Here is a 25,381-nt window from a genome sequence, read left to right as displayed (position 1 = left end):
TTGGTTCATGGTGCCCAAGAGAAATAGCTAAAAATACATTTGTTTCATTATTACTTGTAAGTGTAAGCACAAACTGTGTTTGCTGCAGTCTACTGTAGGGAAAATGTTTGGAGAGAGAGGGAGGCAACGGAAAATAAGGTCCCTTCCTTGCTGTGGACCTTATGCACGGTTTTCCACTTCCCTGTGGCATGTGGTGATAGAGACAGACTGCCCTGTGGAAAGTGCTAGTACAGTTACACTGTGTCTGCTTCTCCTAATGGAGACAAACCTATGCCGGAGTGGATTAAAATCTGAGCTAGAAAAAGATGTGGTCCAGTTTTCTGTCATTTTTGGCAGGCAAAAAGTAGTAGGGCAAACACAAGCCCCAGATTACTACCATTTAAAAACTACAGTAATTTCTTTCAAGTATGGCAGTGTTGTGATTCCTTTTAAACTCTCTGTATTTCTACTGAATTAACGTGTCAGCGAATGTTTTTGAACAATAATTCATAACGCCTGGGTCTGCTTAACCTCTTTTTACATCCTGTGTTGCTCCGTGTGCATTTGTCTTTCCATGCATATCTTTATGTCTTGTTATGCATTTATTAGGCTCCTTAAATTTGGCTGGTAAATCATTCAGGGTTAAAATTCACTACTATTCTCACAACATTATTTCCTAATCTTTAAAATATGTCTGTGGAAGAGCTTGAGGGTGACCTTTGACATCATAAATTGGAGAGCAGGTTGACATGAGAATGACCTCTAGAAAATCAGACCGTAGAATCACACATCGACCTCCAGAAGAGCCTGACAGGGTCAAACTTCTCCCCTGGGCTCCCGGAGCAGAACAGAGAGGCTAAGCGTGGCTTCTACAAACTTCTCCCTGTAAGCATTGGGAGAGAGGGGACCTGTTTAGTTGGAGTAAAATGTGTGTGCCTATACGTTCAAGGCTTTCTGTAGCAGGTACAAGGGGACATTTCAGGGAGTGACCGCACCCTACACTCCTGCACTGGGATTTTGTCGTGAACTTCAGTAGAAACCAGGCTGGAATCTAAACTACGAGCAGCATTTGGGCTCCAGATGACCCATCAGTGGGCTGGAGTGCGGTGTTTTTCGCACAGCCGGTAGCCTCCGTGTCCCGGTAGGAGCGGCACAGTATTGACAGAGAAGCGCTTCCCGGTACCGCCTAGAGCCGCAACAGTGCGTGCGGTAACTAGCCTGGGATTAAGCATGCCCTGCAACTGCTGCTCCATCGTGCAGTGGAATGCTTCCAACTGCTTCCAGCTGACTACGGACTTGGTTCCCCCAAAAAAACCTCTGTTTGGCTGATAGCTCGAACTGCAAAACCCGAACAGGCTCGCCACGCCAGTTCTGAAAGGAGCGGATGTTCGGCACGGGTTCCAGGGTACGGGATGGCCAAGCACAGAACAAAGCAGACAGTTTGCGCGGAGACAAGAGCAGTGTATCGGGGCGCATACACAGGAGCACCGTGCCCACGCACCGGGGCTGGCGGGGCGCGGAGCCCGGCACCCGGGACATGCCCCCGCAACCTGCGCGGTGCGCGGGACGGGGCGGGGCCAGCGCGGAACGGCGAGGCCTGCCGCCCTCCTCGGCCAATCGGAGAGCAGGGCTGCCGCCGTATGTAAATGAGTCGCAAGACGATTGGGCGGCGCGGGTGGGGGGCGGTGCTGGGGCGGACGGCGCTGGACGGGGCGGGCGGCGGCGGGCGCGCAGCTGGAATGGGGCGGGCAGGAGCGGGGCGCCCGGTGCAGCTGGCGGGGGGCGCCGGCCGCCCGCCATAAAGTGAATGGCCAGGGTGAATGGGAGGCAGTCGGCCGGCGCCCTCCGCCTCCGCCCTCTCCGTGAGCCGCGGGCCGGCAGCGACGCGCAGAGTGGCCGGGGAGCCGGGGGGATTTACTTTCTGACAGCGGCAGAGCAGCCCGGGGCGCGGGGCGGCGGTCAGCTTCGCTCCTCTCGCAGGATTAAGTCCGCTCAGCCGAACCCGCATCTGGAGCCGCTGTAAGTGCCTTTCCGTCCCCGGCCTTCTGGGCGACCTTCTCCCCTCCTTTCACTCTGAGCTCCTTCATACTAGCCCGGCCGGCCGTAATCTTTTCGATGCTGGCACAGGGTAAGAGCATCCCCGGCGGGGTGGCTAGTTGTGCTGTGCTCGGCAGCACGGGGTCAGCCCCAGTTCAGCGCGAGATCGGAGTTCCGTCGCCTCCCGTGGGTCAAGGGACGGCAGCCAGGTGAGAGCGGGCGGATAGAGCCCTGCCCTGCCATCCAGAAGGGATACCGGGCCTGTGCGCGGCCGAACTGTCCCCTATCGTTACCGGGAGCGCTGCCCGCCTGGCAGCGGGGCGCGGCGCTTCCACTGCTCTGCCCTTGTAGGGCCCGGCGACCCTTTACTCGCCGCCATCGGGGTGCCGCGGCCCCGACCGTCCCCTCGGGGTCGACGCGGGCCCCTTTCCGACAAGCGCTGCTGTAGTCTCTTGCCGTTGCTAAACTTAGTCATTTTCCACTCGGACGAGCGGGGCAGGGGGCTGTTTAAATTAGCCGGGAATCGCTGTAAATAACGGCGTTACGGGCTGCGACTCAGCTGTCTGCAGGGTCCGGGATAGAAAGGCGCAGGGAGCAGAGGCGTGGAGATGTCGCTGGGGAAAAGGAAGGCAGCCCGACGGCTTTTGGACAGTTGGATAAATGATATTTATGTAAGGGCTGGCTCCTGTTTACAGCAGAGCCGACCTCCCTGCAGCGCCGGGGAGAAGCGAGCCGGCCCCGGCGGACGGAGCGAATCCGCCCCGGGACGCCGCTGGCTGTGGCGCGCCGGCGGACGGGGTTCCAGGGATCCGACCGGGAATAATAGACCTGGTCGGGCTGCGGGGAGGGAGCGCCGACCCCGCGGCAACTCTGCCGGGAGCATCGAGCCTCCCTGCCGGAGCGCGGCTGGCCGGCGCTGGGACGCTGCGGGCAGAACCGGCTGTCGGGCCTCCGGGCGCTTGCACGGGCTCTCCCGCCTCCCCGGCGCCGGGGGCACGCTGCAGAGCGGCGTCCCTCCGTCCCGTTGAGTGCCCGGGAAGGCCGGCCAACTGTAGCGGGCTCCCGGCGAAGCCCGGTACTGTCCGCTACCCCGTCTATTCCCCGCTCAACGAGTGCGGCTCCGGGGGAAGAGCCAGCCCGCCAGTACGGCACCCCCTTGTCCTTTCCCCCGACCTCCTCCTCGGAGCGGGAGTAAGGAACGGGTACGTCCCGGCTGGCCGCGGCTCCGGCGGGGGAGGGCGACCGAGGCGGGGGCCGATGCCGGCGCTTCGCCACAGCTGCTGGAGCGGGCTCAGGGAGGGGGGCGGCGGGCCCGGTGCCGCCGAGCAGGGGACACCTGTCGGCCGTTCACCCGGCGCCCCCGCGGCTGGACAGCTGAGGGGACGAGCGGGGAGGGGACTGGATTCCACCCCCCGGCAGAGCCAGGGCCCTGCAGGGGCGCTGACTGGGCTTGCCGCAGCCCCCACCCCTCTCCCCTTCCTGCCCCGCTCCGCTGGGGTTGGGTAGCTCGGGGCAGCAGTCCCTTGGCCGGAGCTCCCGGGGCTCCGCACCCCTTCCCCGTCCGGCCCGCCGGGTTACCGGGTGCAGAACTCGGCTCTGCACGGCAGCCGCAGAGGAACACGCTGCTTCAGGACGCCGGTGCCCCGCAGAGCCTGGAGGTGAGCCCGCGGCCGCCGCATCCCTCTGATGCTTCGAGCTGGCAGTGCAGAAATGAAAACTTATCCCTCATGTTCTTCCCGTTCTTTCACCTGGGAGGGAAGCAGATTTCCGACTGATGGGAGCACGACCCGTCCACTTTTTAAGCGGAGTCCAGTGCTGAAAGCAAAGAGAGAAATTTGATGTCCCCCAGACAAACTTGTGGGTCTTCCACACATGGCCCGTGGCTTGGAAGACAGGATGCTGGGGATGAAATGGCTCTCTCCCATCTGCAATTTCGGGAGATGCTAGAAGCAACTGCTCAGGAAGGTGTCTTTCAGAGTCTCTGTCCCTGTCCCATCTTCCAAAGACAGGGACAGGACCACTTTTCAGTGATGGGATCAGTGTCTCCCTGGCTCCCGGCACCACATCCATGCCCTTCAGCCTGTCGATGAGCTGAAGTGGATAGGAGTTTGTACAGGTTTTGATGGTGCCTTGCTGTGAGGGACAAAAGGCTACCTTCTGGCTCTGGAGGGAATGTCCAGTCAAGGTAGCTGCTTTCAGTTTTCACAAATGTCGGCTGAAGAAGAGCAGAGTTTGATTTATTTTTTTTAATTATTATATTTCATTAGCAAATTGTCGCACAATGCCCAGTACTCCTCATAAGGAACCTCACAGAGAGACGTGTTTCCGTGCCAGCCTGGAGAGGGGTTTGGGCAAGGGCGGTGGTTTTCCAGCTGTTATTGTAGTTCCTGGATTTGCCTGACCTGCAGCCCAGATTCTGCCCTTGTAAGCCCACTATATTACTGTCCAAAGCACTGGTTTAAAAACCAATATTAATCGTTGTCACAGAAACTGTTGCAGGCCTCAATTAATATCTATTATGTTTCTATAAGGGCTTAATTCAGGCAATTATTAGATCGGCAAACTGTGACTGGTTTCCAAAAGTATTGGTTAATGTTCCCTATGGAGAGCTGGCAAAAAAACCCCCTTGTATCTTCTCTCTGTCAGATGCTACCCAAAACCTTGAGATTGAGAGGTGAGGCTGACTTTGGAGACTGCCAAAAAGAAAAAGCCAGAAACCTGATCTAGGAGACCGCTCCAAAAGGAAGATGAGATGAGCAGGGGACATGAGGTCTGTCTCGTGACCTGGCATATGTGCCCTGGCCTTGGGGACAGGGGAGGTACCTGGATCTGGGAAAAAAGTCCCAGATGGGGAGAACTGCTGGTTTCAAGCTGTGCATTCTGCATCAGGAAGGCAATGGGATGAGACTGTGGCACCATGGAGGGAGAAGGGTCAGAAACAGGAGGCTGTGGGGTCTCTGAGCAGGCTCAGCTATTTATCTGGCTGTTTAAAAATGGGAGATTGGTATTTACTTAGGGCCTGATGGCAGAAGGGGCAAAGCTCCCCCTCTTGCTGTGGGCCACTGGGGTTGGTGGGTATTAGGCTGTGCCAAAGCTGGGCATTTGCTCTTGGCTGGGGAACAGTCTCTACCAGCTGGTATTAAAGTTCGTGCTGAGGCTGTTGGAAAAACCCTCTATTGTCAACAGTCAGCTGAAATAGGCTGGGGTTTCGGACGGCTGGAGAAGGAATATTTCTGAGGCCAGTCTGCCACACTTCCCTTCCTCTTCTTTGTGTGCTGCTCCCCCTCACCAGCACCCCTGCCCTCCTCCCACCTCACCTCTGAATATTAATGCCTCTGGCAGATTGGATAATAATGTGACTGGGAATTGAATGAAGCTGGTTATTAGCTCTGGGCTTCCTTGGGGCATTTAAGGGAGTCCACAGGCTGATCCTGGAAGCTTGGCAGCCCAAGGGACTGGGCCAGACTCAGTAAAGACGGGGGGTCAGTTCTGTGGGAAAGGATTTGCTTGAATCCTCATCTCCCCCTGACCCCAGAGAGGACAGGTACAGCAGCCTAGCCAGAGTAATTCCTCTGGGATGATTAGCAATAGATCTGTTGGGTTTCAGCAAAAAAAAATATTAAATATTACAAGTTTTTTTTTTCAGGAAAGACCTATGAGATCTAGCTGGGCAGAAGCTAAGAAACATTTCTGTTACTAGGCTTTAAAAAGAGGTGGGGAGCAAGGGAGGTCCCTCTCTTCTCTTCCCGTCAGTGTCAGAGTATTACCAAGCAGATTCAGGAAAAGAGCCAATCCTCTACCCCTAAACAGGAAATTTACCACTTATTTGCAGGGTGTAGGTTCATCTTTGGAACACTCATTTCTGAAGAGCTGAACCTTATGATCTCTCTCCTCAGGAGACTCCTAGCTTTTCTATACGTAGATCTCTGGATGCTTTAACAAGAAGGGAAATATCCCTGTTGAGCAGAGGAGAAATTGAGCTCTGGCAGAATTTCCTGATCTGAGTCAGAAATACAGCCTCTGTCCCTTGACCCTCAATCTGATGCTCTTTGCTATCTCCTAAACCACAGCTCCACCAGAAAATAAACATTTACACTCTTTTGAATAGTGCAAAAGAGGAGGGAAATCAGAGCTGGATTTGCAGTAACTGATATTAATTTTGTCCCTCTGATTTTTCAACTATTCAGAATGTTCTGAGATGCATTAATGGGACTGCAGTTACCGGGGATCTTAGCAGATCCCCATCTCAGTGGAGCTGGGTCCTGCATGCACTAAATTAACCCCTAAAAATCACCATCAGAGATCACAGATCACTGTGAACGAGGCACCTGTTTGTGCCCCTATCAAACAAGTTCACAATCCCAAATCTGAGAGCCTAAGAAATACTTCTGTTGGGAGGATATAGCACATATATCACTCTGAATCACATAGCACTGATCCTACAGGCTATTCTTTTCAAATACCTACATTAAATTGCTCCTTGGGGAGCTTCAGTGGTGTGGTACAGGCTGGAATGCTCAGCACCTGCCAAGCTCTCTGCAAAAACTGAAAAAGTACAAAGATGGAATGAAACAAATGACTAGAGGTTCACAGTTACTTCTACCTCTCTCTCTCTCTTTCCATTCCGTCTTCCCCTCAACCTTATTTAAAACAGAAGCAGCCTTCCCACCACCCATTGCCTTTTCTCTCCTTTGCAATGCTGCCATTTATATGAGTCTAATTTTCTTTTTAAAAAGCTGATTATAAATGACCATTGTGAAACATGAGGATTTAACGGTAAATCAAGTTGACCTGTCTGTGTGTGGACATTTTTATTTACTCCTTTTTTTGAAAAGCAAATAAACATAGACTCCCTCCCACATAAAGCAGCTCCCCACTTAGATTTGAACACAGTTTAAAAGAAATCTCTTTTGTTTTAGCCATTTTTATTTCCTGTTTGTTTCTGAGCTTAGACTTGACAATGAAAACCACATGAAATTCCCTGTTTGTTCCATCAGTTTTATTTTTGGTGCCACAATATCCCAACTTCCAGTTCTGTGAGTTGGGTTTGGGTTTTTTCTGTTTGCATTTATTTCAAGGCTGTTGTTTTTAAAAAGTAAATGCATGGAGGTTTTCTTCCAAAATAAAATAAATAAGACTTTTTCGAGGACTGGATGTACAAGGATAATTTAAAAAAAATTAGATCGTTAAGGTAAATTAATCGAGCTTTAATGGTCAGCCTTCCTATGAATCCATACCTAAGCAGAGAGAAATACCAAAGCGATAAAAAATATGGACTTTCTTATCCCATTTAAAAGGGTTTCACAGCTTACTTTGTCTTGGGTGAATTTTAATAACAGTGCCCCAGTGCCTGAGCTCAGCTATGCCCGAGTCACAGACCAGGGTGGGAGGCTGGAAAGCCGTTCCCTGGCCCTGGAGCTGTAGCAGAGGTTGTTCTTTGGGTGACAGGGTCTGGGCAGGCAGAGGCATTTTTGTCTCTACAGCCTTGTCCCCGGAGCAGGCTCGTCCGTGGACGGGACGTGGTGTGACCCAGGCAGCAGCGTTGTGAGATGGCTCACATCCTTCTGCTCCATGCCTTTTCTCTCCGAGCCGCTTTGATGGGATCGCCCGAGGGCCAGACTGGCTGAGTAATTAGGGCTCTGCAGCTTCCTCTCCTACCCACCCAAACTGCCTACCTCCCAGGGCTCCGCATGGGATGCGGCCTCGAGCAGATGGAAAAACTGAGGATTTGGCGAGGGAAAGGGGAGGGGTGGGGGGGAAATTAAAAAAAAAAAAAAAAAAAAAAAAGAAGCAGACTTTGTATACAGTTCTTAGTCAGTACACTCTCACATTTCAGGATTCCTAAAGTGAAACCTCTTGGTTTTGCTTTAGCAGCGACTATTGTGCCCTGGATTTAGGGACCTGAGACATTTTGCCACGGCCTCGAGTGGGGCTTCTGGGCGAGAGGCTCCGGGAGAAGGGCTGCTAGCCCTCTCTGCTCACCCACCGGCCTTCCTCCTCCTCGTCCCCGAGCCGCGCAGCGTTCGCGGCCGGTGTACGGCAGAAAAGCCGGGCGATCCGCGGGCCCGATCCTGCCGGCACAGGCCTCGTGCGAGGCACTGCGGGATCGGCCCCGGCAGTGTTTGCTAATTGCCTCCCTCGGCCCCTTCAAACAGTGTCTGGGTAAACAGGCTGACCTTCGGGGCATGTTGCAAGGTCCATAAAGAGGGAGTGTGGAGAGGGAGCAAGCTCCAGCATCCCTCCCGGAGCCACCCTCCTCCTGCCCCTACCCTACCAGCTGCAGTATAGCAAGGAAGAGGGATACTGTAAGCTGAGATCATCCACTTGTTTTATTCACTGCAGTCTTCATTCTGCAAGGATCTCCTTGCCAGAGAGCTTTAAACAAAATTTAAATACAAACTACTTGGGGGTAAAAAAAAGAAAATCGTCAGGAAACTTTACAGCCAAGCACAGCAGACATCAACTCTCTCCAACACTGCCGGTTTGCACTGAGACAACACATCCCTTGGAGCAAGCCAGCAATTTCTGGGCTCTTGTTTCCTTAACCAACAGAGCTGTACATTGGCCATGGTTGTTGGTGGGGCCATCACAGAATTTCTGGCAGTTACCCCTTTTCCCTTTGCAGCTCTGCAACCCACTGAACTCTGACAGGTTGTTTTTTAAAAAACAATCTAGTACCACCCCTCCCCCGAAAAAAGCTTCTTTCTAGCTGCTGGTTTTGCTGAGTTCTGTCATAGAACAAATGTTTATGATCTAGTTGAAGTTCTCCAGAAAGGATTTCCAGAAGTGGTGTTGGATGGCAGACACTGGCAGCCCTACAGTGCATGGAGGTCAGACAGCCATAGTGGTGTGACATGCTGGTGTCAGGGCATCCATCCCAACCTTCAATCACTTGTATTACCCACTTGATGACAAACTTTCTTGAGCGTGTTTACTAATTGTGAGAATCATTTACTTCTTCGATAACATCTGATTTAGCCACTGCCCTTCATCTGCATAAAAATCTCCTAACAGCAGCTGGAGCCACAGAGCTATCTGGGCCTCCCTAAAATGAGCCAACTTTACAGCCACAGAGATACAGAAATGACCCAGCCCCGCTTCTGCAAGCACAGCCCCCATAGGAATCAGGCCAGTTTCTTTGACTGCCAGAATAATTAGTCAAATTTATACAATTGCCCAACTAAATACAGCAACACATACCAATCTGCTGATGCCAGACCCTGGTGGCCTTTGCTGCTGCACGAGCAGCGTGTGTTCGGCTGAGCTGCAGACAGGCTGCCTGCACCTCTCATTCCTAACCAGGATCCTGGCTTGCAACTGTCTCATCTTGCTTCTGGCTCCACAAGAGCAGATCCCAATCCCTTGTACACTGTGGCTGTGCAACTATTTCTCTCATGCAGATGCAGGCAGATCCCTCAGTAGTGGCACAAGTTGCTTTGCAGCCAGGTTGAAGGGGCTACAGGAGTGGGCAAGGGCAGGTGGCGATGAACAGAGTCAGTATGTTCTAGCCAGGTCAGTGCTGGCACTCCACTTCAGCAGATCTTTCATTTCAGTTGCAAGATTTTCTCAGACAGAGTTTCTTACTGAAATCAGCCTTTTTTCTCCTTTCCCAAAAACAAAGGGATTAATTTCCCTAAAGGACTTTTCTTCTGCTATAACTGCAGACTGTGCTCTCACTCCTAGCACTCCTGCATGGTGGATCTACACCATGCCCGCAACTTTTTGCAATTGAAAGTTGATTGGGCAATACTGAGTTTTTGCTGATTTATTTTGTTCCAGATGCCTAACAAACAAAGTAAGCCATAACAAAGCATAGCCTTATTAATATAACTGCACAGACTGTCAGAATGAAAATCCCAGTCCTGGTTGATAATATCCAAGGTGCCAAACGCCCCACTGAGGCATAGCGTCCAAGGGACACTGGAAACATGGACGGACACAGTGAGACCTGAAGCACAATGCTCACAAGAATGCAAGAACTATGAATGTTTCATTTAGAGGAAAAAAAACATCTTTGTAGAAAGTCTGGCAGGGCTTTTCTTTTGTGCTAAGATTAGCAATTTGTTTCCAAATTTTGTGTGCCATTTCAGAAACCATCCAGGTATGCTAAGGGTAGCACTGAGGTCCATGATACTATTATAAAGAACTTGCTTTGAGCCAGGCACATTACCCTGCCTTTGCAGAAGCCAGTGCTTCAGCTAGGCAGGGTCTGCAGCAGTCTGGGGGATTGCAGACACACCTGTTGTGGGGAATGATGCACTCTGTGGGGGGCATGGTGACATCAGGGCGCTTCCACAGCACAGGGGCACAGTGCAGCCTGTCAAATAAGCGAACAGGACACATTCCATTGTGGGCTTTTTTTGCTGTGGACATGGGTATGGAGCTGTCAATCCTTGGGACATTTCCATTGTGATAATCCTCTTGAATACAGGCAGTTTATTAACCCTCTGCCACCCAGAGCAGAGGTTTCAGCCATTATCCTCCTCTGCAGCTGGAGGTTCATGTCAATGTGAAGGAAGCAAGTGGCCTGATCCCATCTTGCAGGCTGCCTCCAGCCCCCAGGAAATGCATTAGGCAGTGTCCAGAATGGTTGGGCATTTTCCTAGCACCTCTTATCTGAGGATCTGAAAGCACTTAAAAGAATTTTGCTTCATTACCTCCACCAGCTCAGATATGCTCATTAACATGATTTCTGAGATGAAGGATACAATCCCAGAACAGTCAAATAATTTTACCTACATCGTAAGACAAGTCAGTGGCAGCACCTTACATCCTCACCCTCTTCAAACCTCTCATTATTAGGAACTTAGAGCCACGCACAAAAATAAATAACCTGGACCCCCTCGTCAGAGAGCTGCCAGCTCTCCAGTCCTTGCTGCCAGCTGTGGCCAGGAAGCCTGGCAGCAAGAGCCTGGGCTACTGCAGTTCCATGGCACCATGCACAGCTCTCAGTGCTCTGTGGCCCAGTCCATGTGTGGGGCAGTGCCAGAAAACTTGCTCTGACAACAAAGCCACTAAGTGCCTCAGGGAGCTTTGGCAATTCCTACTGATGAGAGGAATAAAACTCCTAAACCGTGTTCTTCAAAGCAGAACACACCACTACCAAGCCACCCTCAGGAGCTCAGGGGTTAGTGCCCAGCTGTAGGGACTAAATCGAGAAATAAAGTTTATTATAACCTGTGACTCAGCCCTTGCTGGAGGTCAATGATCCACTTCTGAGTGTGCACCCGAAACCACTGCTAAGGCAGCCTGAGGCTGTGCACAGCCTGATGTTTTTGGAGGCAGGCAGCTTGCTCTCCTGTCCCATAATGGCCCTGCGCTCCGGGTCACCAGTTGGCTGCTGCTGTTTATCTTCCAGTGATTAATGGTTGCTCTTGGTTCCTGCTGCAATTCCATTAAGATTAGAGATTTAAAGCTACACTGAGATGTTTAGCAGTGAGTGACCTTGGTCTCCCTATAGTTATATTTCTATAGTCTCAAGGAAACAAATATTAACTCATTTTGCACCCCATCCTTCTTGCTTTCTAGCAGTGGGGAAAGAGCCCCTCACAGGCAGCACTTGTGTTGGTCAGCAAAGAGAATCGGACTCTTGGTTGCTGCACGATTCATGTGCTGTGCTCATGTGGTACTTTTAATTCCAGGCCACAGGCACTCTGATGGCACCATTGCCTGAACAAACACATGTATGCAGAGAACAAAATGCTCTTCCTTGCGATAATGGGCACACTCTCAATCACTTCCTCTTTTACAAGGAGTAGAGGGAGAGGCAGGGCCTGTTCCACCTTGTCTCAGCACCTCACCGAGACCAAAGTACAGAGGAAGATCATCTTCCTGAAAATGTACGTTTAAATAGAAGCCCAAATGTTTGTCTCTCCTAAAAGTAAGCCAGAACACAGGGAACGTGAGCATGGGAGGAGTGAAGCAATCAGCAGTAGTTTGACTTCTACGATTGATGGAGCAGGCAGAGACAGCTCTGACGCTAGGAATCCAGTGTAACATCATATCTTCACCTCAGGGGATGCAAGAATGAAAGGACACTTCCCCCCAAATGATGGCAGAGCACCTTTCAGCCTGAGGGGTAACCCTGAACTCTTTGTGGAGATCAGCAATTCCAAGCAGAAGATTCAGCTACTCTGGCCCAGGCTGGAAGCGGGAAACTCACAGATCCACAGGGTTGTGCTGATCTGCTTAGAGATCTGCTTAGAGAGAGGCCAGCTTAGGGCTTCCCTCCTGTCCCTGGGTCATCAGTGGTCATTGTGCTGCTTTCTTGGAACCTGAAGCATCAGGACCTCGCTGAAGCACCCCTGCATGCCCATGGGAAGTCAAATAACATCAAAACAATGCAAGAGATAGCTTTTCACTTCCAGATCAACCTGCCAAAACAGGTCCAGCAAGAAGCCTGCTCCCCAATGGCAGTGCAGAGAGCTGAGCAGCACACACTAGTCAGTCTCTAGGCAGCTCTCATGGGCAAGACCCACATCACAAAAGCCACCCCTATAATTAGCTGTACTTTGCTTGAAGTCAGCCTCTATGTTTCCTTCCCACCCCTTCAAAGAAAAAAATACCCAAGCAAAATCCTCTTTGCTTCCAGGTGATGGAGCAGTGTGTTACAGAGAAGCGGGAGACAGGTCACAGGGACCCTTGTTTCTGTTTTCAGGTAAACAAGGTTGCCCTCCTCCCGCAGGAGTGTCCTCCTTCTACTGCCTAAATGTCCCTGGCTTGAGCAGTCAGGAGCTGACACAGAAATAGAAAGGGGGTACATTTGAAAAGAGAAAAGGCCTAGAGCCAGGACTGCTCTTCCCCCGCCCTCCGCTATGCCCATGAAGAAGGGATGGCAATTCCCTGTCTGGCTGAAGGGTCTTGTACAGGTGGCGACAGCATGTTCACATGGGCACCAAGGAGAGGACGCACACGGGCAGTGACTGGAAGAAGAGATGTGCTTGTTACAGGTTTGGGAACCTTTATCTCAGGGGCAATAACACATCAATGGAAGGAGTTACGGATGCTGGAGCAGACTGGGAGCCATGGCTAGTTTTACAAAACTGAAGCCTCTGAGAAGCCTGGCTGCATATTGCTAGTATAGGAGCTGTCCCTAAAGAAACTGTTATTTTATGTTAAAAGAAAATGAAATGAAGAGTCAGATGAAGATGGTAAATTTGATTTTATCTAAAAATACTTCTGAGTTGCCAATTTCACTGATTCCTTGAGACTGGGCAAACAACTTAGTAGAAATGCCATGAAGGTTTATCATTGACTTTTTTAATGTCTCTGCCTACAGCAAGATCTAGCCAAAGTGGATGAAAGCACCTTTTTTAAATCCAAAAGGGCTGTATAATCTAGAAGAATACCTTACTGCCTTTTGTGTCAGTAGTATGGGGTTGCCTTTGGGTAAATACATTGGTACAGAGCTCACGTGCTGTCACCATTGCAGACTTTTCCTGCTTTTATAATCATGCTGAGTAGATCCCTCTCTCCCCTTGATTTTGCTTCTCCATGACCTGCTCAGAGCAAACTGAGATGGCATTCCTTGATGCCACCACATGTGGCACATGCAGTAGGTTATGCAATTACATATATACATACATCATCTTCTCTCTGAAATCTTTCTGCTTTTAAATTCAGTTCACAAAGAAAACTTGTGCTCAGCCACAAGTCCTAGTTTAAACTTGAATACTGGCCACCCTTCATAACCAGTTTTAATCTAAGTGCCCACTGTATCTCTGAGGCAGGCTAAGCATGCTATGTTGTGTCCTACAGCTTGGATGAACTTTGTAACCGCTGCATTGGTGCAGCCCAGGGTGGGGCATAAATTTTCAATACCAGGACCAGGTTTTCCTGAGCCTTGTACCTTGTGTTGTCATTTAAGCCTATGGAACCTTGCCTATGTAAGATATTCCCCCCTGGTTTTCCTGTCTTCATTCTAGTTTGTACAGATGAAAGTAATGCAAGATGTGGAAAAAAGAGCAAACAGGACTCTGCACAGGAGGACACTGTCCTTGAGTTACAGCAAGGCAAGGATCTGAATTCCTCCTTAAATTGTCCAGTACAGTGTCAAAGCTCTAGAAGAGAGGAAATTGTGCTTGACAGATGCAATCATATGCAAATGGCTGTAGAAGAGGGGAAATTATCATCTACAAACATTGGGCAGAAATTCCATCTGCTGCAGACTCAAGAAGGGCTCTTAATAAATTCTGAGACAGCAAAGTGACACACATCTTAATCAAGACTTAATCCGTGGAATTAATTCACTGCGCGTTTCTGCATAATTCTGAGAGTAATGCTAAAAGCCATGGCAATATCAGCAGCAGATGGACTCCCCTACTCCATGCAAAGGTATTAAAGAAAACACAGCCCCTGTCACATCACTTCATGTATGTACACACTGCAGAATGCAACAGGGCTGTGCCTGGCTGCTGGCAGGAGCTTAACACAGCCAGCAGACATCAAAGGTCAGGCCTGCCACAAAGTGGAAATGAAAACCAGCCTCATGGCAAAGCCAGAGTCCTGCCACTTCTCTCCCACAGGAAAGGAGAATCCCAGAGCAAGGCAAAGGTCTGGGAAACCAGAACCAGGTCCTGGTTTGTTATGTGCTGCTTCCAGAGAGCACTGACTGAGGTCGGTGTTGAGACTGTCCCACCAGTACCTGGGAGAGGCAGTTAATGGAGGTCAAGCCAAGTGAAGAGCAAGGGAAACTGCAGGAGTTTTGTGAGCGAGATCTGCTGCAGAAGCCAGCTAGATAACCATTAGAAATGGCTCCTTTTTCTCTCATCACAGCCTGGAAAGTACACTGCAGGTATGGGGATCAGCCCTGGGCCCTGGCAGCAGCCTTGTGCAAATTGACTAAAGGAGGCTTTAGACAGCTCTGAAAATACATTCTTAGTCACTGTCATCCATGTCCAAATGAGGTGCAACAGCTATGTGATTAATCTCTTGTTTACATGTCTAAAAACTAACACAGTCCAGACTGTCTTCAGCACGTTCCTCCCTGACACGCATGGATTTGAGGGGCTGGACAACCCTTCACCACCCAGGAACCAGCCTTCACAACCGATCTCCACCTAAAGTTTGGAAGTTCCAAACCCCTGGTCCAAACTTCCCTAAATCCAGGGGTCCCAGATCCTGGCACAATGTACGAGTTGTGTCTTAGAGGAAAAGGATCCCTGTCTGGGAAGGTGAGCTATCAGCTGGGAGTGGCTAAAGTTTCAGAAGCTGCTGTGGTCCCCTAAAATTGATCCAGCCTTCATAAACTGTGCACCAGTGGCACATCCTGCATTTTGCTGGGTTATGATCCAAAATTCAGATTAGGGGCTAACATAGGGCCAGCTCAACTTTCTAAAGAGATGTAGCCAGGCTTGGAACACTTGCTGCCTCATGCCTGCCTCTTCATGAGCATCCAATGTGGTCCAGAACTAAGTGGTGCTCTCAGCTGAGCTCCTTTAGGAAATACAGGTGGAGGATGCAAGCTCCATAAAGAAGTGAATGATGAAAAGCATTGATCTTGGGACAGAGAGGTGTGGAAAGAGGTGGCAGAAGAGTCACAGAGGTTCCTGCAGTCATGGGGAGCAGCACTGACAGATTCCCAGTTGGGATGCTTTCAGCCAGGGAAGATGGCTCACCAGCGCAGGCCAGTCTCTTGAGGGGACATGGGGAGCCTCCAGTCAGGATGATCTCGGGCTGGAAGCAAGCTCCTGCTACAGCCAGGACCACTCATTTCCAGGCACCTAAGCAGGTGAAATTTGATTCCCATGTTAATTCAGGTTCCAGAGGTCCTTATGTACCCCAAAGGAGTCCACTTGCACTGCCTGGGTCTCTGCTTGTAGCAGTGACTGTGCAGGCAGATGTGCCTTCTTATCAGTGCCAGGCACAGGAATGCTTTTCTTTTGGGATGTGTGCATGTAGTGCTCTCTGAACAGCTTTACTTAGGCTTGGCCAGCTTGTGGAGAAGCAAGGGAGAAAGAGGAGGGGAGCTGGGCAGGGAGGATAGGAGAGGTGGGATGACTGGGGAAGGTGCTAACAGCTCTTGGCTGGCCCAGAACCACTTCCTCAGATCTCCATTACACAGCATGCTCCCGGCGTTGCTATTTCAGTCTGAATGTCACCTATAAATTGGAGGCTCTTTCTCTGAAGGCTGCAAATAGAAGTGTCACTAGATGATTTTTGATTGATAGGGAAGCTCAGCTGAAAGCCCAGTATGTCCATTTTCCAGCCAAGAAACTCAAAGGTGTTCAAGGATCACACAGGGATCCTTTCCTTTTCCTAGACCTTTCCTCAAGGCAAGTCCCTGCTGGAGGTGGTGAGGAGAGGTCACACACACATTGATCTCTCTGATCACCCTGTGACTACTGTTTTTCAGATTCGTCCTTCTCCACCACCCATCCCTGCCCCATGGATTTCAACCTGCTGGCAGACGCGGAGGCTCGCAGCCCAGCCTTGTCTCTCTCGGACTCTGGAACTCCTCAACATGAGCACAGCTGCAAAGGGCAGGACCACAGCGGTGAGTGCAAGGCTCAAGATAGAAGAAAAACCCTGACCCATCCTTGCTTGTGGATCTGGGTAGCCAGTGGCTTGCATTGCTCTCAGAGGGACAGTTTCCCTTTGTACTGGGAGCCAGAAAAATGCCATAGCAGCATGGCTGTGCCAACAAGCAGAGGAAAGGCATAAATGTCCATATTGCAATGACAGCTATTGGAAGGGTGAGAACATCATCCCAGTGGTGGGGTCCTCTGGCCCTGGCTGCAGGAAGCCGCTGCTCACAAGGGTACAGTCCATGGCAGGCCAGAGCCAGGCAAGTCAGGTCACAACCAAGATTTTATTGTATTTGCCTAAACAGGATCCCCAGAGCAGGAAAGCTCTCCCCATAACATAGGAAATATCCAAGGCGCAGAAGGCTACACCTAATTTTAAACTGATTTTTTTTTTTTTAAACCTCTGTTTAAATTGTTAGGGTTTAAAATTTCCATGGTAAAGGTAAACCTTAAGCTGAACTTTCCAGGTTCATGCATTAAGATGAAAGGGAAGCACTGTCCTGCTCTTTAACTGAAAAAGTCTTCTCACCTCTGCCTCGCTGCTCTCTCACAGAGGTGCCTCTGACCATTCCCAAAGGCTGAACCAACCCCAAGCCTGCTGAATTCTTTATCAGGCTCTGAATAAGCAACATCACCATTCACACCTGTTCAGAGGAATGCTATGGTTTGCTCTGGATTTTACATCTGTCTGGTTACCACTCCATCCCTTGTTATTCTGGATGTGTCAAGATGCAAAACTGCTTCTGCCAGTGCCAGCATGAGAGAGTGAGGGCTGGGGACAGCCCGCTGCTCTCCGTGTAAAGCCTCCAGGCTCACCCGCATGCAAAAGCTAATAAGGATAATGATGCAGATTAAAATTCCCCAGAGAAAGTATCGTGAAGGGAGTTACGCTGGGATAACTAGAGTCAGAGATCCACCCGACAAATTCCCCACTGCACACGTACCTTAGCTGGGCACATCCCCAAGCTCAGTTGCTCCTCGCCAGCTGCTTTGGATGCATGGCAGTGTCTCCGTTTAAGTGGCCTTCCCTATTGAGCCCACCCTGGCATGCTGTAGAAGTGCCAAATTAGGCACTGACTTTTCTTTCCATTAGGCGTGAGCAGCTAATTCCAGCTATGGCCACAGTCATTTCACTGAGTGGGCGAACAAGTACAGGATATATTCCACTACCTATTTTGGGGTGACAATAAGCGTTGGATGCCTGGCTACATCACTCCCCACCGTCTTAAGCAGTCTAGAAATAAAATGGTTCTGGGAGGTGATTTGCCAGCATTACCTGTGTGCAGATCCTGGCAGCTTGTGCCTTTTCAGCAGAGGCTGATGGCAGCCATGCATCAGCAGTGTCAGGCAGAATAGGGCTGGCTACCAAGGCCTGCCTGGAACAGGGGCAGAACTGCACTTCCGACACTTCTTGACTCCCCTCAAGAGAGCTGCCTCCCTACTTCTCCTTGGCCCTGTTTCATTGATCCACACAAGTAAGAGATCCTGAGGAAGCGAACACAAACCTTGCTTATCTACGCTCAGCATTCCGGGATCACAGGTGTCCTCTACTTGTATGGCATGGTTAGTGACACCCCCTTCTGTTAGGTTTCATCAGGCATCACAGGTCAAGGGAGAGCAAGGATGAGGAGTGAGGGAGGTAAAGAACTGCCCCACATCTCCCCACACTGTGCTCCTCAGCATGGATTCAAGGCACCCACATTCTTTCTCTGGGCTCATTTCTTTCCCTGTATTGCCACGGTTTGGGTCCCCACTGCAATCAGTCAAAACTCTGCACCTTTTTCAGAGGACACTTATTCCCTGCTTATAGAAGAAGCAGAAAAGAGGTGACACACAGAAAGAAACATAGCTAGCAGGTATGGAAACAAAGAGAACACCAAGATGAACTGCAGAGATTTTTCAAGGCTCAGAGCTGGGATTCCTACTTCTCCTGAGACTTAAGATTTATGGAAAGTAGGTACACCAGAGGGTGTTGAGAAGTCAAATACCAAACAAGATACACTGTGATCTCTTTCACCCAGATGTAGCCCATAAACCAGTGGTACCTTCATTCCATTTTCTTTCCTTCTTGGTATAATTTCTTCCTGAGTGAAGAAGGGCAGTCCTGGGCAGGAGTTCCCAATAAGGGCATAGCCTCCACCTTCACAGCAACCCCTTTGGAAATGAATATTTGTCAGGGACTTTGGTGAGAGCACATCCCCTGTATGCATCAGGCTCCTAATTAACCCAGGTTCAGCAGATGAACAAACAAACCAAATGTTGCCTATTCATCTGTATTTAGCCATTCCTAATAACTAGCTCAGATGGGTGGCATCACTCCCCATTGACTGTCTTTTGGAGATGAATAGTGCAGGAACCTCCTGTATCCAATACTGGTTTAGAGCACTGAGCTAGAGAAATCAGATTAATCTTCTTGGCAAGAACCACTATAGAAACCAACATTAAGAGCATGCTTCCAAGAGTTCTGCTGAATATGGGATCCACAAACAAAGATGCTCATGAAAAAAAGAATACCACAGGACCACAACCAAGCTCTTTCATTCCACTTTTCAACTCCTATGGCTTTGTTTCAAGAGTGTGCTGGAAAAATTCTTGTACAAGTACACCCTGGATGGAAACACAAACTGATCCTGATGCTGAGAACAGGACATAGCACCTTCCTGCTCAGAAGAACCAACCTATAACCTGCTGCTGTGAGCAATGGCCATCTCACTGTCCTTGCATTTACACTCCTGCTGATGGATAGCATCAGATGTGCTACAGAAGCAGAGGTGGCTGGCAGGGAACAAGCCACTGACCACACCCAGGGTTTCCTCTCTGGAAAGTGAGCACTTCTGGAAATGCTCTCTGCAACTCCAGCATTGCTTCCTTTGAAAAAAGGCAAGTAGAAGGACAGTTTTCCAGGAACAGCAGGAAAATATTTCTGAATTAACAGGCTGTCATAGGAAGAGGGTAGTGGCACCAGGTACCTGAGACAGGAGCATCTTCCAGGTCTGAGGCCCCTAAAGCACCTACTGTTGTCTCAGCACTGCCCTGCAGCAGTCTCTGTGGGGACTCAGATTCTTTGAGGCCTCTCGCATGCCCTATAAAAATGAAATGGAAGAGACAGAGCCTATTATTCCAGAGCACATCTTTTTGACTTGTGGAATCCCTTTTTTCACTGACTCAACTGTATTCCAGGCTGCTGTCTCCTTGCCTCCCTACTCATTAAGGGGCTGTACCACCTTCATGCTGAGATTTTTCTGGACTTTGAAGCCTTTTGAACTAGCTTCTACTCAGAGAACTAAAAATTTTCCCAAATTTTCCCAAACAAAAATTTCAATTTTAGCAGAGTGATGCCAGGATTTTTTTAAAGGTTCTTCTTCCAAGTGGAACAGTTTGGGAAAATTTGGAAAAATTTTTATTTAGTATAGCTGACTATTTCCCACTGTAAAAGAACACCTTCTCTCTCTGCTGAAGACCTGATTTTCATTTGGAAATGCTTCACCTGGCTTCTAGATCAGAAAAAGGAGTTGAACATCAGAAATTATTTATTTTCATTGGAATAATTTTCCTCTATGGTGACTTGTCTTGATTCCCAGCAGAATTAAACGCAAGCTATAGCTTTCTTCCATCATAAAAGTGCCACATTTGAGTAGTTGGGCACTGTATGGAGGACAACTAAAGGGAAGATATTTATATTTGCATTCTGCCCTATTTGCATTTTGCCTGCTTGTATTTGCACAGCCCCCAAAAAGGCTGTGGCACAGGGAAGCAGCTGGCTGCCCACCTCCACCCACAGCAGCCAAAAGCTCAGCATTTAGACATGGACTTGATGCCCAGAAGGAGGCTGAGCTGTACATTTCAGTGAGATATCAGTGTGAACACTAGAGACTTTTGAGACTTCAATGGGCAATGAAACAAAAGACACTGCCTCCAGGAGAAGGATCTGTGGATAGGAGAGGGGGCAGGGGCAGAAGGACAGGGAGATGCTGGACTACTTCATGGTAAGGTCTAAGAGAGGCCTTTCCCTGCTTTTTAAAAACCAAAACACATGCAGCTAAATAAGAATGTAAAGGGGCAAGAAGAGCAATGAAAATTTTTGGTCCTCACGTCTAATTAATTGAAGAGCCTCAGCTTGCTATAAATTTGCAATTTGCCTCTTCCCATCCCTTGTCCATGAGGGATATGTGACTGGATCTTTTGCCGTGTCCTAAGTGTCAATTTCTGTTTAGTTTTTCTAAAGGACACTTTAGGCAGAGAGTTTTAAGCAGAGTAAGAACCTTCTGATCTGGATAAATTCTGCCACTATCTCCCATGTGACCTGTAAATGAAACCCAAATATTGGAAGTTTGGAAAATCTTAATCTGGTCACTTGTAAACTATCATCTGTTATGGCGGTTAAACAAAGTCACGCTGTGCTGCATGAAGGGGGTATTGGTTTTTATGCTGGGTGGATGCCTGCTTGCAAGGACAAGGGAGGGAGATGGGGCCACTCCTGGTGGCTGCAGTGGAAGGGGACCTCACTGAGCATGCACTGGTTGCCCCAAGGATAGGCTCCCCAAGTGCATCCAAGCCCTCAGGTTAACTCAGGGGATCTCTCCATCTTTCTCACACAGACACTGAGAAGTCCCAGCAGAACCAGACGGACGACTCCAACCCTGAAGACGGCTCGCTCAAAAAGAAGCAGCGGAGGCAGAGGACGCACTTCACCAGCCAGCAGCTCCAAGAGCTGGAAGCCACTTTCCAGAGAAACCGTTATCCAGACATGAGCACCAGGGAGGAGATTGCAGTCTGGACCAACTTGACAGAGGCACGAGTCCGGGTAGGACTGCAGCCCTTCCACCTTCCTCGGCCTGAGCTTGTGGGGAAGAAGCCTGCTGTGATACAGGACCAAGCTGTCCCCAAACCAAGGAAGGAATTAGGAGCACTAGAAAATTTCCCTGTCTTGGAAACACTTCACTAGGGTCTGCCCTTGAGATTTGACAATCCTGCCACACACATACCTCATGCTGGTGGTGCCTTCCCCATCCAGAGCCACCTTGCAAATATACAGGTAGATTCAAAGCCCAGGCTCTGCCCCACAGAGCCCCACCAGCTGGGCCTCAACTCAGCAGACCCTTTCCTTGCAGTGCCATCACTCTCCAGCCTTACCCTTGCTGGAGGGCACCCTTTTGGGCTCCCAAATCAATGTGCAGTCACAGGCATGGTGTGGCAGGGCTCCAGCTGGAGTGAGAGCTTCTCTCTGCTACTAGAAATATGAGTTAGCAGCATCATGAATAGCCTTCCAGCAGCTTCCATGCTCTAGGAAGTTATATTGTTTGAACCCCTCTAACACTAACAGATTTTCCTGTTAGAAGACAGACCTATAACATCCCACTCCAAGCCAGTCGTGAGGCAAAGTCAAAAGAAGATAAGTTATTTCCTTTGTTCAGCAGTTTTCAAGCCACATCCCATCCCTCAAATACTTTGCTTTGAAGTCATACATCCCCAATCCCTCCTCCTGGCTGTGGTCTCTTGGAAATACATCAAGTATTTTCCTCTCTTTTTTCTGTATAAAGAGCATCTGTTTGTTGATTGAGGTGGGTTATTCTGTGTGCTGTGAAATGGCAGTGGTTTGGGTTTCTGTTGGTTGACTGAGGATCACCTGGTGATTCCTGCTGGGAGATGACCCTGAAGCCCAGACATCTTGCTGCAGCTCTTTCCTGATGCTCAGCCTCCCATCTCCCTGGGAGTATTGCCACCCCTTCAACAGCTTTTGTCTTGCTGGGCAAAGACACCAGGGCAAGGCCCCTTTCAAGGTCAGCCAGAACAATTCCCATGCCCTCCCTCTCTCTCTCTTGCAGGTCTGGTTCAAAAACCGCAGAGCTAAGTGGAGGAAACGAGAGAGGAACCAACAGGCAGAACTGTGCAAGAACAGCTTTGGAGCCCAGTTCAATGGACTGATGCAGCCTTACGATGACATGTATTCCAGCTATTCCTACAACAACTGGGCCACCAAGGGGCTTGCCAGCAGTCCGCTCTCGGCCAAGAGCTTTCCATTCTTCAACTCCATGAATGTCAGTCCCCTCTCCTCCCAGCCCATGTTCTCCCCACCCAGCTCCATCACCTCAATGACCATGCCTTCATCCATGGTCCCTACTGCTGTGACCGGGGTACCAGCCCCTAGCCTCAACAACCTGGGAAATATCAATAATCTGAACAGCCCGAGCCTCAACTCTGCTGTCTCCTCCAGTGCCTGTCCTTACGCCTCAACAGCCAGCCCCTACATGTACAGGGACACGTGCAACTCCAGCCTGGCCAGCCTGCGGCTGAAGGCCAAGCAGCACGCCAACTTCACCTACCCAGCGGTGCAGACAGCAGCTTCCAACCTGAGCCCTTGCCAGTACGCCGTGGACAGGCCCGTATGAAGGGCTGCCCTCTGCCAACCAGGGACTTGACCTTAGCCTGACAAAAGGAGACCTTTAGCCCTACAACAGCGTACGTCCTGCAGAGAATGAGAGTGAACATGACAGCATAAGAGGGAGACAGGGAGAGAAAGAGAGAAAAGAACGAGCTGGCAGACGAACCTTTATGAAGATTTGTCTATTGTATGGTGAATTTTGACTGTCTTTCCCCTTCAAAACCCCTTCCCTTCTTGCCCACCAAACCTTCTCCTCCATGGTAAAATAAACCAAAAGTGTCTACTGGAAGCCCCATGGGGAAGTAGGAGCCCCAACATGCAAGGTGCCTGACCCATGGGAAGCACAACCAAGTATGTTTCAATCTGCCCTTCCAAGCCCCACAGGGGAGAGCCCCCCAGATTCCTGGGACAGCACAGGTAGCCTCACACCTCCTCTGCAGGAAATAGGCAGAGACAGGACAGCTTGAGGGGGGCTGCCAGTTGGTGCTTGGCTAAACCATATTCTCTGCACACGTGCAAGATTTCAATGAAAGACATCTTGCCCATTTATTTATCATACAGCCAGTAAGGAAGCCTTGTCTCAGTCAGTTATCATCTCTTTATAATGCATATATACATGTGGCCCTTCAGACTTGAAACCTTCAGGAGCTGGGGGTTGTAAGAATATAAAATATGTGTGTATATATATATATATATATATATATATATATATATATATACACCAATACATATAGAGACATTAAAATATGCTTTCTTGTTTTGGATGTGAAATAATCTACAAAGTAGACCTTAAAACCAAAAACCCTGTAAAGGAAGCACATCCACCGAGGCAGTGTCCTGGCTGTCATGCTTTATTGCTTCAGTCATTTTGGTCAGACACACTGCTGCCAGCATACATCCCAAACATTCCCATCTGCAACAATCAGCTCCTCCTTGCACATCTCCTTCCCTTCCCTAAATCCCATTTCCAAAAAAGATAATAAAAGTTGGCACAAACCCTTTAAGCTTCTGCTTGTGTGGTTATTGAAAGCACAAACCTGCATCAGAAGATTGTGAAATTAAGTGCCAGCAGCCCAGGTACATACTTGATCTTTCCCTTCTTCCTTTTCCACACACACTGCACCTCCACCCTGTGCTTGGTGGTTCTCTATGCTGCTCTGATGCTTGTGGAGGTCCTCTACTTGTCCCACAGAGAAGATGATGTTTGGCTGGTGGAAGCAGTACAAGCTGCTTGGCTTGTTGACTGTTTCAGGATTCAGTGGATGAAAGATATGTCCAACTATGCAAAGCAGAAGGCCAGCTCCAGCACATGGTTCTCATTATCTCCTCTGGGAGCCAGCAGGGAAAAGTCAAGACCTAGTTTAGGTCCTGATTTTTCAGCCTGAGGTTTTTCATGCAGTCATTTAAATTAACATTACTCCAGACCACAGCAGGACAGACTCAGTATCCACACAAGATAACTAGTATCATGTGGCCAGTGGCTGTGCAGCCTGGCTAGTTGGCTCAAGTTTTTCCTTCCCTTTCTGTATGGAGAAGATGGTGGGGTCTGTTTCTGCAGTCAGAGGTATTGCACCAAGTAGGATCCAGACGAGATGGCAAACCACACACCAGCTCTGAGCTGAGAGCACTTTGTACAATGGTACCTAACAACTGACACAACCATGGTGAAAACCTTAAAAACTACAGAAAACAGCAAATAACTAATTGAGCAAGTTGCCAGCAGAGTGCTCTGGGAGATGTCTCCTGTCTGACAAATGCCACGGGCCTTCCTGGTTCAGCTAAGTCAATTCAGCCTCTCACATTTAGCTTCTTCCTCACAGGGCCAGATCTTGGACATCATGCTCTCTGGTCCAGCACAAACACAGCAGGTGCTCTACAGACCTTACCCAGGACTTCTCTCTCACAGGCCCCCAATACCTGCCCAAATGTATCTTGTTGATACTGCAACCCCAACCACACGATTTTTAGCAGGATCCCACTTACTCTGGAGACCTGTTAGGCAAATAACTTTGTCGTTGGATACTTCCCAATCTGCAAATTTAGCAAGTGCACATTCTCCTCCATCATCCAGATCATTAAAGGAAGTGTTGAACAAAAACAGACTCACAACAGATGTCCCTGAATTTCACTCAACAGACCCCTTTCTTTTCAACAGTGGACTGTGGATAACTCTCTGGATATAATTACCCAGTGGGTTTTGTACCGACCCAAATCCCACCTAGATCACCCTTAAAAGCCACTTGACTGGCAGCCAATGCTCTCTGTCACCACGCCCTTACCCTGTCAGAGAGGAAAACTGAATTATTTTGACCAGATTCTGTTCTTGATGTGCCCACATAGTTCCTGTCCACATTTCCACTGTTTACACATAGTGAGATTATTTGATCCCGCTTTTTGTTTATTTGGGGTTTTGTGGTTTTGTTTTGTTTTGGTTTGTTTGTTTGTTTGGGGTTTTGTG

General features: G+C 49.4%; 1 protein-coding gene across 1 annotated transcript; it reads left to right on the top strand.

The window, feature by feature from the left end:
* Positions 1-1,777: 1,777 nt before the first annotated feature.
* On the top strand, positions 1,778-23,550 carry PITX3 (paired like homeodomain 3). The gene is made up of 4 exons (XM_009087371.4): positions 1,778-1,998; positions 16,370-16,510; positions 21,140-21,345; positions 22,367-23,550. The coding sequence occupies exons 2-4, from the start codon at positions 16,402-16,404 to the stop codon at positions 22,928-22,930; spliced, it is 879 nt and encodes a 292-aa protein (XP_009085619.1). The 5' UTR covers positions 1,778-1,998; positions 16,370-16,401; the 3' UTR covers positions 22,931-23,550.
* Positions 23,551-25,381: the final 1,831 nt, after the last annotated feature.

The sequence above is a fragment of the Serinus canaria genome, chromosome 6 (genome assembly GCF_022539315.1).
Source record: "Serinus canaria isolate serCan28SL12 chromosome 6, serCan2020, whole genome shotgun sequence".
Lineage (NCBI taxonomy): Eukaryota > Metazoa > Chordata > Aves > Passeriformes > Fringillidae > Serinus > Serinus canaria.
Note: the sequence above shows the minus strand (reverse complement) of the source record. Positions and strands in the feature narration are given on the sequence as shown.